The sequence below is a fragment of the Cyrtonyx montezumae genome, unplaced genomic scaffold, assembly GCF_038088225.1.
Source record: "Cyrtonyx montezumae isolate F1298 unplaced genomic scaffold, pur_monq_1.0 scaffold_5, whole genome shotgun sequence".
Taxonomy (NCBI): domain Eukaryota; kingdom Metazoa; phylum Chordata; class Aves; order Galliformes; family Odontophoridae; genus Cyrtonyx; species Cyrtonyx montezumae.
Genome location: NW_027072056.1, coordinates 2,722,230 through 2,741,182, shown reverse-complemented (window position 1 = coordinate 2,741,182; position 18,953 = coordinate 2,722,230). Strand labels below are relative to the sequence as shown.

Genomic DNA, 18,953 nt, shown 5'->3' with positions numbered 1-18,953 from the left:
CCTGCTCGCAGCGGGAGGAGCGGGGCCGGGAGGGACACGGCGGCCGCACAGTCCCGGGCACAGCCGCAGGAACACGGAGGGGCGGCCGGGAGCGCGGGGTGCCCCCGCGGGAGGAGGAGGAGCGCGGGGCCGAGCCGAGCTTTGACCCGGGTTAATTTTAGCCCGAAGAGAGGAGAGGGAGACACGTGCCAGGGCTTACGGGCCCCGCGGGGGAGGTGTCGGATCCTCGCGGGCCGGGCTCTCTGCGGGCGGGGGGCGGTGCGGGAGCGCGCACACGGCCGTACCCGAGCGCGGGGCGGCACGGCGGGGTCAGCCCGAGGGGCCGCACCGAGCGCCCGCCCCGCCCCTCCCCGCCCCTCCCCGCCCCGCCCGCCTCCTCCGAGTGAGGGAATAAAGTTGAGGGCCGGGACAGGCGGTGCCGTGTGGGGCCATGGCCTCGGAGGAGCTGGCGCAGAAGTTGCAGCGGCGGCTGCTGCTGGAGGAGAGCGGGGCGGCAGCGGAGGGCGACGAGGAGGAGGCGGCCGCCCCGTGCCCGGGCGAGGAGGAGCGGAGCTGCCTGGCGGCCAGCGCGGACGCGGAGCTGAGCGCTAAGCTGGCCCGGCGGCACGACATAAACGAGGGCGCGGCGCAGCCCCGCCGCGCGGCCGTCTTCAACCCCTACACCGAGTTCAAGGAGTTCAGCCGCCGGCAGATCAAGGACATGGAGCGCATGTTCCGCCTGTGAGTGCCGGGCCGGGGCTCGGCCGGGCCCCTCGCGCCGCTTTCCTGCCGCGGTGCGGAGGATGGGGGCGGGTTAGGGTGCCGTTCTGCCCGGGGGCCGCCTCTGTCCGGATGCTTTTCCGCGGCTCGGGGCGGTGGGTGCTGTGGGATGAGGAGGCAGAAGGGCGAGCGGTGCGTCCCGTGTCAGGGGACGAGTGCTGCGTGCCGTGCGGCTCCGCCCCGGTGGCTCCAGGTACGGCTGACCTTTGCTTGGCCGCCTCCAGCAGCGCGGTGTCTCCCGCGGCCCCACCTGCGGGCTCGTTGGCCGCGCTTTGTGTTCCCTCTCGTGCGCTCAAACGAAGCTTGAGCGTGGCTGCATCTCCTCCTGGGATGGAGTTCCCCTCCTGTCGGGAACGTTCGTGCGAAGCAATGCAGAGAGCTGCTGGTGTAAGCTTAACCAGGGCCACGTTTCAGCCCTGCTCTGTTCCCTCTGCTCCTGCATTGTGAGTGCCTTTGTTGCCTGTGCTCGTGTTTCCTTTCGGTGCCCCAAATCTCCGTGCTCCCTGGGACCGATGTTCGAGGAGGGGGGCAGGGCTGGGGGTGAAGATGCTGTCCGGCACGAGGAGGCTGGGCTGCAGAGGAGCCGTATGGGATGCAAGGAGCTGCTTCGGCTTACAGAGGTGTCTGCAGCAGGGTTTGTAACTTGTCAGGTCTTTCTCCTGTCTGAAAGCTGCCTCAGGCATTTCAGAGGTTGGGCCAAGAGACAGCGTTTGCTTGAATGGTTCTACTTCACGGCTCTGTGGGGTTTTGCTGGCCCCAGACAGGACTGTTGCTGCGGGAGACCTAGCTGTGTGCTTGTGGCGAGGCATTCATTTTTCTGTGTGGCAGAGGTCTTTGTTGTGTGGGCTGCTTTGCATCAGCAGCCGGGCATGGGGAGGGAGGTGTCTGGGCGAGAGTTCTGCTCTGCTCATTCCTGTGCCCCTTCTGGCAGTTGCTAAAGGGGTACTGTGCTGTGTAGAGGGCTGAGATGTGGGTCTGTGAGGGCAGCAGGGTGAACCAAGCTGGCAGCCTGCTGTGGTAGCTGAGGGTAGGAGTGTGGAGTGGGCAGGGATACCGACTCAGAAGGGAAAAAGGAAAGGAACAACTGCAATTGGGGAAATAAAAAGTGGAAGAGCTGAATCGCAGCTGAATGTTTAGACAATGAGCTCATTAAATGCAGGCCTTACAAGTGGGAAATCTAGGCTTTGCAGTTGAATGCTAATCAGCAGTTCGGTGGAGCTGGGAAATGTTGTGTGCCCTTTGAGGACCGTTGCAGCTGAGCATTGGTCAGCTTGCCAGAACAGGATGGAGCTGGGCTGCGTGCTCCCCCGGCCCCATGGGCTGGTGGGTGTCCTCCATGGAGGCAGGAGGACAGGAAGCCCTGTGCTGGGGGCAGCTGCAGTTGGCCGTGGAGGATCTGGTCTTTGCTCCATCTGGTCCCAGCAACCTGTTTTAAGTATTGGCCAACACCACGTGCTCCAGAAGGAGAGGAAATACTCCCCTTAATTCCTGCCAGTCAGAGCTAGAGTTAATGTGATTAAAGGTTTTATGCCTTGTATGGCTTATTGGCCCCAGCAACAGCAACCTAGGATTTTTATGACTGATGTTAGAAAATAAGCATTTGACAGACAGTGGTATTGTCTCGTTGCCACCAGATTCTGCCACCAAGTTTCTGCTGTTGAACTTCCCATCCCTGGGATGTGGGAGCCCCTGCACAAGGATGTGCTCTGGCTTGGCTTGCCATCCTGTTTGAGCTCATGTCCCTGTTCCCAGGTGCCAGCATCACGGTGCTGGGGCTGTGCCACTCCAGGGGCCACAGTTTGAAGTGTAGATGCTCAGGTGGCTCTTGGGGTGGGCTTTTATTTATTTATTTTGGCGGAAGAACCAGGAAGTCTGCAGCTCAGGCTAATTATAATGCGACCTAATTAGTTGCCTGTTCTGACAGTGTGTGGTGATGGAGGCAACCACAATAACCTCCCTTCCCAAAGTATTGCAGGTGAGCTGTGGAGTCCTGCAGCTCACCTTGCTGTGATCTCATCCAGGCAGAGGCAGCTTGGGGGCAGGCGTGTGTGTGAGCAGCAGGCTGTGCCTGGGCTGAGTGACCTCTCTGAGGTATGTGGCGGGGGAGGAAGGCAGCCACCAGATTAGTCTGCAGGGTGGGAGGAAGTGCATGAATTCCAGCATTGCTGTTGCATTTAGGGAATTTCATGTGCTGCCCACTCATTTTGTGACGAGCAAGGAAGGCTGTGGTCACCCCTTGACCCCCTGGGGGGCCTGGGCTGGCTGCTGACTGGTGCTGGGCACCCTCACTTGCTCTGGGATGGCTGTGCTCCTGCTGTGACCAGCTGTCCCTGATCTGCCACCAGCTGTGCCTGGAGGCCCAGTGGTCAGGAAGGTAATCCTGATGGGGACTTGGCTGCCCAAGGCCACGTTGCTCCAGCTCCTCGGAGGAAATCTGCCCCAGTGTGGAGGAGTTATCGAAGCTCATGGCATGTAAGGTGATACGCAGTGCTCAGAGGAAGTTGAGTGCTACTTAGAAAGGATTTTGAAATATTTAAGAGGAGATTATTACCACTTTAGCACCATTACTCTGATTTGTTTCAGAGACTGCGTTAGCCCATTACAACATGCGGGAGCTGCAGATCAAAGTATGGTTGCCTGCAGTGTGTGCAGCAAGCTCAGGTACACTGAACGTGTACAGGAAGGGCAGGTTTTCTTTCCAGCCTTTCTCAAGAAGTGTGAATATTTAGAAATGCTCTTTGATCCTCCAGTGTTTGGGATTTCTCATTCAACTATCCTTTTTTTGTTTGGTGGCTTTCTTGTGAAGACAACTGGTGAGGTAACTGCCAAGTCAGTACTGGTAGTGCAGTGCTCAGCTTTTCCTTTTTCCCTTTCTTCCTTTCCCAGTCCTTTTATCTTCTGTGGTATAAACCTCCAGCTGTGCTGCATAACACAGTTGTAATGATGGTACTAGCACAATAACTGTGCATAAAAAGCTTCTTGCCCTTAAATAAGTCTTTTCAGTTAAGCATTGTCTCTTTCCTTCCTTGCCCCTATTTCTGCTGCTGCTTTCCTCCCTCAGTGCCCCAGCGGTGGGGATGTGCTGCAGCCCGAGTAGAAGCGAGCCAGTCTGGGAATCTGTGTGCATCCTTGTTGCAGCAGATTTTGGCAGCAGCTCAGTGTCTCATCTGCTGCCAGGATTGTTACAGTGGCTGTACTGCGAAGCCTTACTGTGTCGGCCACGGTGCTTGTAGCTGTGTGCAGTGTCCCAGCTCATCCATGGGGCCACAACTGCCCAGTTGCAGAAGGGGACCCACCAGGGCCCTGCTGCTGGGGCTGCCCTGTCTCTGTGTGCCTGAGATCTGAGATACTTTGCCTGTCAGTGTCAGAGCCCCTCTGTAATGCTTGCGTGTTTGCTAGGGTAAGCCTTGGCTGGCAGCCCAGGGAGCTTTGAGCCCAAAGGGAGCAAAGCTCTGGTGTCATGGCAGGACAGAGGGTGGTGGTGGGGCTGGTGAGGCAGCTGGGCATATAGGTGCTGCTGTGCCACTCCTGAAGTGTAGGACAGGGTGGCTGTCAGGATGCTGGGATATGTTTAGGGACCAAATTTGCTCTGGTGCTCTGCTGCAGCTCTGCTTGGTACCTGAGCTATCCTTGCAGGGTCACCCTACAGGAGCAGGACTGCTGTGCTGGCAGTGCTGTAGGTGAGTGCTGTCCCAGGACCTGGCTGGAGCACAGGGTGCTGAAGGGGAGCTCCCAGATGGTAGGTGGTGTGGTTTTGGGTAGGGCTGAGGAGTGCTGAGACTGATGCTCCCCTGGTTCAGCTGTGTGACAAATGTGCTGTGTCCTGTTGTGCTGAGTGCCTGCACTCGTGGGGGTGCAGCAGGGAACGAATTACACCTTCTCTCATGCCCTATAAATATGTCTCTCCCTAAATAGTCTGGCTGTGCAGCTGCGTGGCGGTCGTGTGGCTGTGCCAAGGTCCTAAAATACTCAGGCTGCTCTGGGAGATGAGTGGGGGTGGGGAGGCAATGCAGCACTTTGCAGGGTGCTGCACTGAGCGTCTGGGAGCTGTGGTGTCCTGCTGTCCCCAGCAGTGAGAGACTGGGAAGCTGACTTTGGGAGGGTATGTGCCTGCTGAGCCGCTGCCCCTCGCCGGTGGCCTGCCCTGTGTTGGAGAAGCATTCCTCTGGGGCCGCCCAGCCCTGTGCACTGAACACCTATTGTGTAGCTGGGACAGCGTGCTGTTCTGCTGCCTGTTCCTCACAATCCTGGCTTTGTGCTGCTTCTCTGCAGGATAGTTGAGCCCTGAAGCTGTGCCCAGTGGTGAGGCACCCAGTGTAGCTAGTTAACCCTTCTGGGGTGCTGTCTGCCCTCCAGGCTACTGCTGAGATGAAGACAGGCACTGAGGACCAGTGTCTGCCTGCAGGTAGTGTGTGCATCACAAGGGTGAGGTGGGCACGGTGTTGGCTGAGCACCTTCTTTCCTTCTGGCTTCATCTCCGTTCCTGTCCTTCTCTGAGAGTGGCAGCCCTTGTTTGAGGGATCTGTGTAACTCTGCTTCCACAGCCAGCTAGAGAGCAGCATTAGCTTGTTTGGGCAAAACAAACAGATGAGAAAAAAGCAAATCCCAAGAGCCTCCCTGCCATGGTTTACTGTGGTCCTTTATCTGATCAAAGGCACTGCCTGTCCTGCTGTCTCACTGCAGAGGAGCAGCACCATACCCTTTCCCCTGAACTTAGATGTGTGAGATTGTACTTAATGCAATTGTGCAAGTGCATCTCAGAGCTCGGCTTGGTTGTGCTGCTTACACACAGATTGCTGATGCTTTCCTGCAGCATGCCTGCCGTTTTTCTCTTTTCCTGACCTGTCAGCTCTGTAACCTGGTTTCTGCTCCAGCACAGGTTTCTCTCCTAGTTTTGCAGAAAGCTGTCCCATCTACAGGCCTTAGGTTTGCTGGCTGCAAACGAGCATGCAGGTTAGCAGCAGGGTCTGCAAGCCTGCCAGATGTCTCTTTGGTTCTCGTGGGCTTGATATGTTGGGTGTAAGAACTGGTATGGGAGGTGGTGGGGCTGTGTGAAAAGCAGCAGATACCACCCTGGCTCGAGGGATCCCCGCCCGGTGCTGTGGTGGGGCGATGCTGTTGGCTGCAGCCCTGCCTCGCACTGCCCACGCCTGCACGCGGCTCAGTGCCAGCAGCTTTGTTCATGCTTTCCTCAGCCACAACTTCCTCCGCAGCTGTGAGGTTTCTCAGCTGGAAAGGGCCTTCTTCCAGAGTAACCACAATTGTGCAGGTCTTGGTCTGGGATGGCTGCAGCTGTCGTGCTCTTTGGAAGAGAGCTAATAGTGAATGAGTGATGGGTGGAAGGATTTCACTGGCTTCTGCCAGGGAGGAGAGCTTCAGCCCAGTGCGCAGGGGCTCCTCTCTGAGCAGCTGAGAAGACAGAACTGCGTTGACATTGAGATGGTGGGGAAGGAGGCCAGGGCAGCAGCAGGCACTGCAGCAGGGTCTTTGGATTTCGAAACCCAGTAACTCATGGTTATGAACTCATGGGTATTCCGCTCCTGCTGGCAGAGGATGTCAAGGGAGAAACTGGTGCGTAGTCTGAGAGCTGTGGGTCACTGCCTCCCTCCCCTGTTTCTACCCTCTTCTCCTTAAGGAGTTGTTTACAACCTTTTGTGCTCTTGTGGGAGCACGGTCCTTCTCCAGCCTTGCTCCCGGACCTGTCCCGAGGTGGGTGTAAATTTCTTCTCCCACTGCTGTCTTGCAGCCATCAGGCACCAGCCAGGGTCACAGTAGTGCACTGTGCTTCCCCCAGCCTGCTTCTGTGCTCTGCCTCAGGGCACTGAATCAACAGCTGCCCTGAAGCAGAGTGCTTATAAAGTACAAAAGCATTTCAGAGAGAAGAGATCTTAGCAGCCAGGCGGGTTGTCTTTTTCTCACAAAGGAAGATAGCCTCTTTCAAGTGGAGGTTCTGGTTGGTCTGTGCACCCTGTTTCTCCTCTAAATGAGCTTGAGAGCAGGTGGCAGCTGGCTCTGGTGTGTCTTTGCTGCTCTCTGCTAGTGCATGGTGTAAGCTGTGTGCTGGACACGTAAGTGGGTGAGATGGAAATCCCAAGATAAGCTGAGTTCCTCTTCTTTTTGTGTGGGGTGGTTTGGCTTGTGAGTACTTCCTTCTTAGAGACAGCTCTGAAAGTGGCCTACCACTTCCCTGAGCTTAGTATTATCTGTGTTGTACAGCTTCTCTCTGCTGCTCAGTGTTTCAGTTTGCTCAGTTCCCTTTCTGGGATGATGCTCCTGGATCTGGGAAATGACAAGGGCTGACCCTCTCCCCTTTCTACCCCACAGGTACGACTCAGGACGGGATGGTTACATTGACTTGATGGAGCTAAAACTGATGATGGAAAAGCTGGGAGCCCCTCAGACCCACCTGGGCCTGAAGAACATGATCAAAGAGGTGGATGAAGACTTCGATGGGAAGCTCAGCTTCCGTGAGGTAAGGTGACGTGAATGCAGCTGAGATGTGGCTGTAGGGTAGAAGGGAGGAGACAGCCAGGCCCTGTTCTCCAACTGTAGCCCTGTACCTTCCATACCCCTCCTATTGTGAGGTATGGTGGAACAGCAGGTGATTTTCCTCATGCCATGGGCAGATCCAAGTCTGAAGCACTGTCAGTAAGCGATGGTACCTGGTGTTGATATGCTTCAGCCTCCCTTCTTGCTTTGGGAGCACATATGAGCCCAGCTGCCCGGGTGTGTTGGCAGACCTTCCTGCTGTAGCTGGGGGTGGTGCAGATCTGGCACATCCCCACAGTCATGAGACATCTTTGGGTTTCTGCATTCTGGTGGCTCAGACCTTGTTCCTGGTGCAAGGGAGGGGTTTTGCTCAAAGCAGACTGTTTCATGGTGCACAGACAGCTTCCTTTTCCAGTTCATTGTGGGTCCCTCTCCAGATCACAGCAAGCTTCAAGAGTTTGTGTCCTTGCATTGAGTAATAAACTGGGTGATGCTGCAGTTTAATACTTCATACTGGCACAGGAGAGTCGGCAAACAGATCTGTTGTTGCTCTGCTGTGATACTACTGGGCATCAGTTGTGCTGGGGGAGCTGAGAGCCCTGCTGTGGGCAGGAGCTGCTGCTGCTGGGTGAAAGAAGAGGGCGTTTCAGCAGTGGTGTGCATGCAGTCAAGGGTACCCAGCCTTTATCACAGCAGTTATCAGAACCTCCTGTTGAATAATCTTCTAGACTTTGATTGCTGCCTGAATCTGTAGTGTGCTTAACAGTGTGGCTTTATATATTAACCAGCAGCTCCTCAGGCAGTACAATTACTTGACTCCTACAGCAATGGAAGGCTGTGTGGCCATCCTGCTGCTCCTTCCTCCAGGATGTGTTGGAGATAGGGAAGCCTTGCTGCTCAGGACCTGTTTCTGGAGGGGGTGTGCCCTTGCCATGCTTCTAGGGCAGGTATTTCATTGTGGCAGAGCTCCACGTGCTTCAGGATGTTGTTCTTTATTTTAAAAATGCCATTTGTTTAGGTTTTTTGAGATGTGGGAAAAATGAGGATGCCTCTGTCTGCCCTTTAGAGCTGTTGGGAATAACTGCTCCTGTTTCTCATACAGCCTTGCATGTCCCCTCTCACACACTGTTCCCAGTATTGCTCTGAGGAATGCTCTCAACCAGTGAGAGCCTCTCTGCTTAAGCTTGCCAACTTCTAAGCTGGTGGTTCCTCTATGCACGGAAGGGTACCTGCTCAGGCAGAGGTGAACTGGAGGTAGCAAAGAATCCAGTGGAGCAGGAAGAGCAGTGTCCTTGTTCCTAGGTCAGACAGGGGCAAGGTAAGCACTGGAGGCAGAACAGACGTGCACCTGTGATTGCTAAACTTCTGTGTGTTCTGGAGAAGCCCTCTCTGTCTTGCTGTGTGCTGCCTGAGCTTGCCTTTGGACTAGGTGAAGAGATGGCTTCTGGGTTACATGAGCAGTGCTTGCAAGTGTTTTCTCCAATGAAAGCCAAGTGCCTTTATCCCTCAGGGCTCTGGGAGGCCCAGCCTGTGATGTCCTTGTATTGCTGTTTCAGCACAAGTGGCAGTGTGGCTCCTCTTCTGCTGCCACCTGTTTGGAGCTCAGCCCCTTGCATGGCCACTCATCAGCTGGCATGTGTTGTGTGCTGCCAGCTCTTGGCACATGGCAGGCAGCAGCTGGTGCTGTTGTTGTAGTTTATTGCCAGATGCAAAAAGATGGACAAGCAAACAGAAGCCTGAGCGGTACACAGGCTGGAATGAGGCAGTGTTATTGGCAGAGCTCTGGGACAAATTACACACTTTGGAAGACTTGAGTACCTGCCAAGTGGTAGAGAGGAGCTTCTTGTGTTGTTACAGAAGCACTGGGCAGAGGGCTGTTAGGAAGACAGGCTTCCCTGGGTGGGCGAGGAGGCCTAAAGCAGCTCTGTGGCCCTGCCCTGCTCCACTTCCAGCTCATGGTGACTAGCCAGCATGTGGAGAGTGAGCTGACGTAGGCTGCTCTGACGACCCATGGAGAAGCCCTGTTTTAAATGCATGCCTGAACTCAGCAGCATGCAACTCAACTGCTGGAGGGCTCCTGTCTATCTTTCCAGAGGATGTTTCCTGACAAACCTGTCTGAAAATACGCTGCTTGAGGCCTGGCCAGAGGATTCCCAAGGTCCTGTTTCATTTGCAGCAGGTCACCTTTTTGTTGTTGCTTTGGGTAGTGCTGTGTCCTCCCATCCCATGTAAGCTGCTGTCTGGAAAGCAGGCCTGTGTTGCTCTGGCTTGCAGCTGTCAAGCTGTTGGCCCTATTAGGAATGCTGTTTGTACTGGTGACTTTGCAAGGTATGTCAGTTTATCAGATGCACAGGGCTCCCTCTGCAGCTTGAGCCAAGCAGTTGAGGCTTTGAAGGATCAGGTGCAGCAGGGGGGTGGAAAAAAAAATCCATGTTTTTTTTATTACCACAGGAAAACCAGAGTTAATTGGTATAATAATGTCTGATTCTGGCTGCTACATCCTGCCACAATCCACCCACTGTTCCTCACCTGTTTAAGTGCTGACCCACGTCATGTGTTTGCCAGCAGGGTTTGTGCACCGCAGCCTTGGGTGACACCACTTCTCCGGCAAGCAGCTCCAAGGGCACTGCTGCCAGTCAGTGCAGTACCTGCTCTCATGTCCTGGAGGTCAGCACAGTGTGCAGGGGGTGCATGTTTGCAGCATTGCTCTGGGATTTGGCACTGATTTGGTCTTTGCTAACGAATGATGCACAGGGAAATTTATCTCGTGCTTCTTAGGAAGTTTTTGGGGTGGGAATAGTGTGTCCTGTTATGTGCTTTTTGAGAACTAAGTTTTTTTAAAAGCATTGTTCACTTTGGCTTCTCTTGGCATTATTTCCTGGATGCTTAGCTGCATGTGATGTGTCCTGCACCTAGTGAGGATATAAATGAGTTAGTTTCCTGATGAGCTCCTATTTCTAAAGGGAAAATTTCTGATAGTTTGATGTTAAGTGAGGATTGATTCCTCAATAGGAACCAGTATGGTGCCCTATAGTCTGTGTTGTAGGGCGCTTAAAGGCTGGAGTTAGGCTGTGTCTACTCCAGCTGGTTGCTTGCTCCTTGGTTTCCTTTTTAGCTTGCTTTCCTTGGCTGCAGCAGCCTGTATTCCATCTGAGGATCGCTTCCCCATCCACTGGTTTCAGGATGATTCATGCACACTTGTACTTGTGACTGGGTGTTTCCAGTCCCTCCCTGGGCAGCAGCTGTGCCAGACCTCAGGATTGTGCTGCTTTTGCTGCACTTGTCCAATGCCAGGAAGTGGGACTTGCAGGGTGGAGCAGAAACTGTGAGGAGGAACTGTAACTGACAGCAGTGTGTGCTGCCTAGCCTGCCTGCTGGCCCTCCGTGCTGCTGTGCTCAGCAGTGGTGGATGAAGAGAGGAACTAGCCCAAGCCTGGCGGATCTGAGCCGAGAGAGAGCGTGTCTTGGGAAGGATTTGGTTTCTGTTCAGCAGGGTATCATTTAATTTGTTGCATGTTTTTTTGGAGGGGAATGAAGTTCCTCTCCAAGCACAGACTGCCTTCTGGCTGCTCTGTGCTGAGCACATAAGGGGTTACAAGGCCACTGCACGAAGCAATGCCTCTGCAAGAGGGCAGCCAGCACTGCCGTCATCTCCACACCCCTCCCCACGGGAATCTTCTCAAACTCGCCCATCTCTGTTGGTTGCTGTGAACGGTTTGAAGCAGGAGAGTGGGGCTTTCTCAGTTCAGATGCTGGGACTCTGCTGCCCTCCTCTGGGATAATACAGGCACTTTCTGGAGGAGAAAGCCAAGTCCTGAAGTGTCAGGGATGTCAGGCGTGCCTGTGCAGATGGACTTCACAGCAGTTCTGTGGTACTTGCAGCTCTCTCCCCTGGACTGAAGTGCTGCAGTGTGTTACTGGACTCCTTTAGTGCCTGGGTGACTTGTCTCTGTTCCTCCAGTGCTGTACGAAGCAGGCACTGAGACACCTCGTGGGGTGCCCAGGGATAGCAGGGGGTTGGTTGTATGCATTTGGCTGTCAGGAGGCAGGTGATGCAGAGTTCTTTATTTTTAAGCAGCTGTTCTTATCCCTTCTGTGCCCTTTCCTGAAGGGTAATATGGCTGATTCTTTCTTCTGTGATTCATTTGCCAGTTGGCACTTTGCTGTGGTGCCTCCAGGTTAAATGTCTATAGGTCAGTGTAGGACAAAGGTTTCAAAACCAGCTCTGTGGATACCTGTGTTCTTCTAAGTCATCTCTGACGCTCATGAGGGCATGCCCCTGGCCTGACAGATACATTACAGAAGCTCTCCTTTGTGTTATTTAATGGGCACAAAAGAAATACATGGGTGTTGCTCATTATAGCTAAACCATTCAGGGTTTCCTGGAACATGCTGAGGCATTGCTCCAAGTACTGATTTAAGTGGTCTTTCCCATGTCCTAGACAAGGAGCCAGTTGAAGTAACCATGTGTTATTGTTCCTGGTGCATTTGGCCTTAATTTTGTTTTTTTCCTCCTGTGCTGTGTGGACAGTGAGGCTTGGGAAGTACTGAAGGCAGGGCTCGTGGTGGCTGGGCTGTCCCCACATTGCTTCCAAGTGCACATCATTCCTCTGATATCCTCCCTGGTGGAACTGGACTGTCACCTCAGTGCAGAGGGACTGAGGTTCAGGTGTGAAGCAAGGCAGTTTTTGTTCTGCTTTCATTCTTGTGGGATGTGATCTGAGACCCCGCAAGGCAATATAGTGTTACCTTGCAGTTGAACCAGGCAGGTGGGGATGGTCTCCTCCCTCTTGCTGTGTAGGGGCCCTGCAGCTGTGCTTCATCATGGCTTTGTTCCACACAAACCCTCTTTTCCTAAGAAGTTTCTCTCTGTAGTGCAACAGGGCTGTGTCATAGAGCTAGGACATGAGAGCAAAAGTTGCCATTTGGTTTCTATAAAACTGGCTTCGTTTGCTCTGAAATGTCAATTGTTACTCCCTCCCCCCAGGTGGATGTACGTGCTGGTTGCATTTTAATTCTTCTCAGTGAAGAACTTGAATGTTTCTTGTCTTGATAGTTCCTGCTGATTTTCCATAAAGCTGCAGCTGGGGAACTTGAGGAGGACAGTGGACTGCTGACTCTCGCAAAGCTCTCAGAGATCGATGTCTCCATTGAGGGAGTCAAAGGAGCCAAGAACTTCTTTGAAGCTAAGGTATCTTGTAGCAAACACTAACATGAAAAAACTGCACCTGACTGTCACTGAGATTCTAACCCTGCTTGCTTTTCAGTAGAAGATACTGCCTGTTTTCTCTCTAGCTGAAAGAATATGTAATTTAATCTGGCCTTCGTGACCTCAGTCACTGCTCTCTCCCTTCAGACTGTTACCTAGCTGATGTGTTCTCCTGCAGATAATCAACACGAATGCCTTTGTTCCCACTCTGCTGTGGATCTTTCTCTGGTAGAGCTGGCTGGTGGACTTGTGTCCCTGTGGCTGGGAGCTGTATGTGACTAGCTGGCTGACTTCCTTTAGAGGACAGAAACATCCTGGAAACAAGTGCATGGGGACTGACTTTCTCATTTTTCAGAACTTGACCGGAGAACTCAGTTTAGTGGTGAATAGAGTTTTTTGGAGTATACATTTCAGATGTTACAAAGAACAGCTCAAGAAAGACCTTTGGAATCAAAATTATTCCATGGGGTCCTGGTGCTGGCAGAAAGAGCTTTACACAATGAGAAGCTGACAAAGCACCCTTTTTGCAAGTTCTCTTGGAGAGAGAATAATCCTGCTTGCTTACATAAGAAGTTTTGTCCTGAGTGTAGCACAGCTATTGCACAGCAGATGTACTGAGATGAAAGCTGGAAAAACTGCCAGCAAAAGTCTTTGATCTGCAGATTATCTGTGGTGTAGTATGATTATCTCAGATTTGGCTATGATTCAGAGCTGTTTTCTGCCATAGTTTCTCCCAACGTTTACTCAGAACTTATTTCTGTAAGCATGCAGTGCAACTTAATGCATTTGACCTAATGCTGATGGTATTGTTTTGGTCGCTTGCTAGTGACTTATTAGGAAATGACCTCTCTTTTACTGATGTCCAAGTGAAGCGAGCTAGCAAGTATTGGATGTAAATACCCAAGTAGTGCAGCCTAATACTTGACCCATCCTGACATCTTCCCATTAAGCGATGAGAGGTGCAGTAAACAGTCTGGTATTGTTCACTTAAGAGCAATTCAGACTTTGGTTCTGACTCTGATGCAAAGCATTTTTGCTTTCTCTTTCATCAAGGTTCAAGCCCTTTCTTCAGCAAGTAAGTTTGAAGCAGAAATAAGAGCTGAGCAAGATGAGCGAAAGCGAGAAGAGGAGGAAAGGAAACACCGCCGGGCAGCTTTCAGGGAGTTGAAGTCTGCATTTACCCAGTAAAGCAGCTAACCAGTATGCACTCTGAGATTGCACATGACTTGGCATGCTTTCCAGATTGGGGTTCTACCTGGAGAGTACGGCCTGGATCCTGCCAAGCAATGCTGTAACAGATTTTAGTCTTCCTCTCTCGAAGATCCTTCCGAGTTTAAAGGCACAACTCTTGCAGTTACTATGCACTCCTAGCAATGTGAATCGTAAGAGCTGTGTGCATGCTGTTTGCTTTGAACTGTCAGGAGTACATCACCCTGAAGTAGAAACAGCAAGTAGCAAATCATGGGTAAGCACTGACAAGTGTTTACCTACTTCATTCTTTCCTTTTCTGTACATTTTTCTCTTAACCTCATTAATTCATTCCTTGCTTACATTCAAGTAGTGAGGTCTCATGTAAAGCAGAGTGTACCAAGTACAGATTCACTTCCTGTATGTTTGTACTGCTGTTGGGTGTTGTCATGCATCCTTGACTTCATCAGTCTTCCTCAAAGCCCTGTGCTGCAGGCACTGAAAGCACTGTGAAGAGAGAGATAACTACTAGGGGCAGGGATCAAATTATTTCCTGTAGCTTTTTTCTTCAGCCCAGCATGTTGGAGAGTCTTCCAGTTTTTCTTCTCTGAAGTGCCATACTAACCTTTCAGTAAGATGTGGGATTTCTGGGAACTTTGAAGGGAGGAAGCTGGCTCTCTTAAACAAGAATAGAAAACTGAGTTGCCTAATCAATTATCTTCTATCACATTCCATCGTGTTAGTGCATTGTATGGCTTCACTGTACTTTTCAGCCTTAGTTCTGTCTGTTTTTAAGGGATATTGCCAGCTGGATGACAAACTTGGATGGCACACAGGGTTTTTTCTCCAAGTTGGATGTGTTCATCCTGAATCATAAAGATAATGGTGGTGTTTGATTTCATCAGAGCCATAATAGATGAAACTAGCTCAGTGCCCTCTGCTCAAGAAGGGAAGACCAGAGAGGTTAGCATCTTCAGCTGAATTGGATTCAGAGGGGTTGCACTGTTCTTAGCTACTTCCTTCACCACACACACAGGAAACTCACCCACAAATGTTAAAATACCTGATGCTTGTCTGGATATGTGCTGTAGGTTATGACAGAGGGAAAATGTGTTTCCTTTGAGAGACCTCAAAATGCAAATTTGCTCAGATTCTGTCTTTGCTGTTTGCCCCAGTTGGTGCATTTTTTTTCTCTCCAGACCAAAACTCAGCAGTCATTTTCTCATTTGTCTGTTTTGCTTCTTAAAGTACGAGCACTAAACTGTGAGCGTGGAATAATGAATAGAAAACCTCTACTCTTTAATGTCAGGTGAAAGAATTGCTAAACAATTAAACTGTGTATATATCTTCACAGATTATATTTTATAAAATCACGCTTTTTTAGCTAAATATTTATAATTAAATGTTTTTATACTTTACAACAAAGCAAATAATTTCATCTTTGATTATTTCTCCTGTTGCTGAAATGTACGAATAAAGCCTCGTTATCTCCAGTCTTGTCTGTGGTTTATTTCAGGTCCCTGACTATACTGTTTTGTTTACAAACTGCTGTGGTGATGCCCTCTCCTGACTGTGCTAGTATCTGAGCCCCAAGGCTTAGTGTCCTCATTTGGGTGGGTGAGGAAGTATTTGGAGCCTTCTTGACATGGTTTCCCCTTCTGTACAGCAGCTCTGGTTTAGAAAGTTCTCACGTTTGCAGTTCCATAGAAAAGAACATGGCTGTGTAAATATTTGAAATACCATCCACTGCTAAATGTTGACAGCTGAACATTGTCAGCCTCCCCATATCTTAAAATAGGCACTGCATCCCAGCCCTGATCGTGCTCCAGCTGGGAACTGGGCAGGTTGCTTCAGTTCCATTTCACTTTGCCCTTCCTTCTGTTTTTATGTAAGGGAAGGAATATACACGAGTCTTTAAGTGTGTCCAAGCATTTTGGTTCTGCTCCTGCTGATCTCCTAAACTTTGCTGGCAAGGCCAGCATGGAGGGCTCAGGAGCAGCCTCAGCTGTATTGTTGCAGGCACAACCCAATGATGAAAGGGTAAGCATCAATAACTTGATCCAGCATGGATCTTTTGTATGGCATTGTTCTGTGTGGTATGGGCAGCTGATGCATTTCCCACATCTGTGTGCCCTTGGATCTCTGAGATCAGGTGAAATTGGGATGAAGGCTCCTCAGTCTTCACTTTTGTGGGGAAAATGATGGAACTGCAGCTCTTGAATCCCTTTTTTCCCTCAAGGGAGTGCAGTAAGCACTGCTGCCTTGTGTTAGTTTGCACACATAGCCGTGCAGTGCGACAGCACGGGAGGGTGGTAAGAAATCTGTGATTTTTAGTAGATCTGAGTTCTAGTTGAGAAGTTTCATTAAGGAAGTCAGAAGTGTCTGGCTCTAGCACAGCTCAGGCTGCACAGCCTGGAAGGATGAGTTCTCCCTTCTGGTTGTGCTTCTGTAACAGGATGAGATAACCAGGTGAGTCAATGTGAACTGGGAGAATGAGTAAACAGGGGTAAAAGGTTGCACTCCAAGAAGAGTATCAGCTGTAAAGCTTACCATCTGTGGCAAGCTGACTTTGCTCCTTGGGGTGCCAGTCTCCTGGGTTAACTGCATTCTGTCCCAGCCTGGCTTTTTTTTATGAGGTCATCTTTGGCATGCTCTAGGCAAGAGCATCAGGTCTGTGAGCATTCAGTTTTCTGCCACAGGAGCTCTGTTTGGTTCAGATGTGTGCTGTTTGTCAGCACTTTTACTCAGTGCAAGGAAGAGTAACTGTTTTTGGATGTTCATGTATTTTGAAGTTGCAATGTGAGCTTTGAAATAAGCTTTGCAGAAGTTGACACTGAGAAGTGAATTGCTTTTTAAATTGTTCTGTTTTGCTGGCAATTATTGGGCTAAATGACAGTATAACTAGGTCACTCAGATATTAAAAATGCGTGGCTGAATTTCTGAGCCAATACTTACTGGGTGACAATATGGACTTCAGTTTATTTATCTTTAATTAATACACTGTAGCTCTCGATGCTGTCCTCCCTTTATGCCTGATGTCACCATGAGCAGCTTTAAAAATCCTGGTAATTCAACTCCCTTTAGTGATGTTTCATGCTGCTTTGGCACTGCTGGAGTGCCACGAATGACTCTGAGTCTGCTTGTGAGGGTAAGAGCAGCTATTTAATGAGTACTGCTGCAGATGTGGGTCTTTCCCAGGACGGGTGGAGACTTGTCCCCAGTCACTGAGTTCCTAGAACAGGAACTTCAGCTCATCTTCTATCCCTGGAGGATTTTTGTTTAAAGTTTCCCAGAGAAGGAGATGTACAGCTGAAAAATCATGAGTACTTCAGCAAACACTGAGACTGAATTGTTCAATGCGATGTGTATCCTGCATCTAGGTTCTGTGTGGCTTAGAATTTAGGTTTTAACTATGAAGATTAAGGTGACTAAATTGAATTGTATCCTTATGGGAGTGTCCAAATAAATACTTGGCAAGAGGGACTGGAATAACCAGAGTGCTCCACTGTTGCTTTTCAAACTCAGCTTGCCAAATCTAAGAAACATGTCTTAAAATAATTGGGTGTGCAAAAGTAGCAGTGTTTGTGTAGTACTCTTTCAGCACAAGCTATCTGAGGTGACAGATGCACTGAACTGACTGGCTTTAAAGCCCGCATTTGGATGTTCATCTGCCTGCCTCGTCTGCTTTTCTTACCGTTATTTTTAGGGGCATGACGAATGATGATGGTTTTCCCCTCTCACGGAAGGCGGAGGCTTCTGAGGCTGCTGACTTCTCAGACAGAAAGCAACAAACAGGGGAGCTGCTCTTCCAAACAACTCAACTGCAGGTGTGAAAAGAGGGCAGGTGTGAAAGTCTGGCACATCTTTTGAGCTTCTTTACCGTGATTGTTATCATTTCAAAGCTGTGCTCCACGATCGCAGCTTCACAGCTGTACCCAGGGAGGAAGGCTCTTGCTTCCATGCAAAGGTCAGGTGAAAACAACAGATCAATAAGGAATGCTGGTTTGTCAGGATGCCATTTCCTTGCACTTGGATGCACGGTGCGGATGAACTGATGTGGAAATCAAGAGGGCTCTGAGATATGTTATGCCCTCAGTACTGGAGAAAATCTCAACCTAGCTGCTGGGGTAATTTCACACACAGACAACGTACAGTGCTCTAATTACACCATGCAGGAACTTCACTATGTGGATACAGTTTTGAATTTTTGTGACAACTTTCCTGTTCTGCTCAAACGAGAGTTTTGGAGGACTTAAGAAGCACTTAGGATTACGATAATAATAATAATAATCTGAGATTCCTTGAGATATTTTAGAAAAAAGCCAGCTCTACAGATGAGGTACCTCTTAGATACTCTGTTCCTGAATCCTTGCCACGATAATATTGTTGTATTAGCGAGGTGTGGGGGGAATCGATAGGAGTGCTGAACTCCTCCCAGCTCAGATAAAGCTTGCCTTACAGCACGTGTTTTGGGTGCTCAAATGCACATTCAGTAAGCAGAATTACAAGGGACGGCCGCTTCTGTAGTGAAGCTGGAAGTTCCTACTGACTGCTGCCTCTCTCCCTTCCCCAGACCGCTACGATATTGAGCTGCGTGGCAGCATACAGAGGGCCAGCTCCTTGCTAGGCAGCTTTGCTTTAACCGATCTGCTCCGTAAGGGAGGAATTTCACTCGGGCTTTGGGGTGAAGTGGTCCTTGCTGCTCTCAACCAAAGCTGAGCGGTAAGAAGCACAGGCTTGTCTCCCGTTAGCTCACGAGGAATCGCTTGCATCCGCTCTTGCATCATATTTGGCTTCAGTTCGGTGCACGGTGACAAGTGCTTATTCACCTAGCAGAGGGAACTGGATTGTGGCTGAAGTCACGGAGCGAAACAGCTTCACCTGAAAGCAGTGCCGCCTCGAGCAGCGGGCTGTGAGGCTGCAGCAGCCACGCGGGGCTATTCTGCACCGTGCACTAACGCGTGTTTTCGATCTAAAAATAAACCAGTATTTTTAGCTGGAAGGAGTTCGCCTTCAGCTCCTCGTGCACTTCCACTGCAGCACGGGGCGGCCGCCCTGCAATGCCTGCCCAGCGAGGCCTCGGGGCTCCCCGCGCCCAAGGCCGCCCCGGCTGAGGGGAAGCGGGAGCCGCCCCACACGGCGCGGAACCCACGCAGCCCCGCACCCCCACTCCCCACACGGCCGCCAGGGGGCGCGCGCGCGCAGCCGCTGTGACGTCACACGGGCGGTGCCCCCGCGAGGGCGGGGGGAGGGGAGGGCCGTCGGCCATCCGGGTCCCGCGGCGGAGGCGGGGGGCGGGGCCTGCGCT

The 18,953-nt window shown here is 51.1% G+C and overlaps 1 protein-coding gene across 1 annotated transcript; it reads left to right on the top strand.

The window, feature by feature from the left end:
* The first annotated feature begins 295 nt into the window (after positions 1–295).
* Positions 296–14,496, top strand: EFHD1 (EF-hand domain family member D1). Its single transcript, XM_065748213.1, has 4 exons — positions 296–720; positions 7,084–7,231; positions 12,305–12,439; positions 13,511–14,496. Exons 1-4 carry the CDS (start codon positions 431–433, stop codon positions 13,643–13,645), a joined length of 708 nt encoding a protein of 235 aa, XP_065604285.1. The 5' UTR covers positions 296–430; the 3' UTR covers positions 13,646–14,496.
* Positions 14,497–18,953: the final 4,457 nt, after the last annotated feature.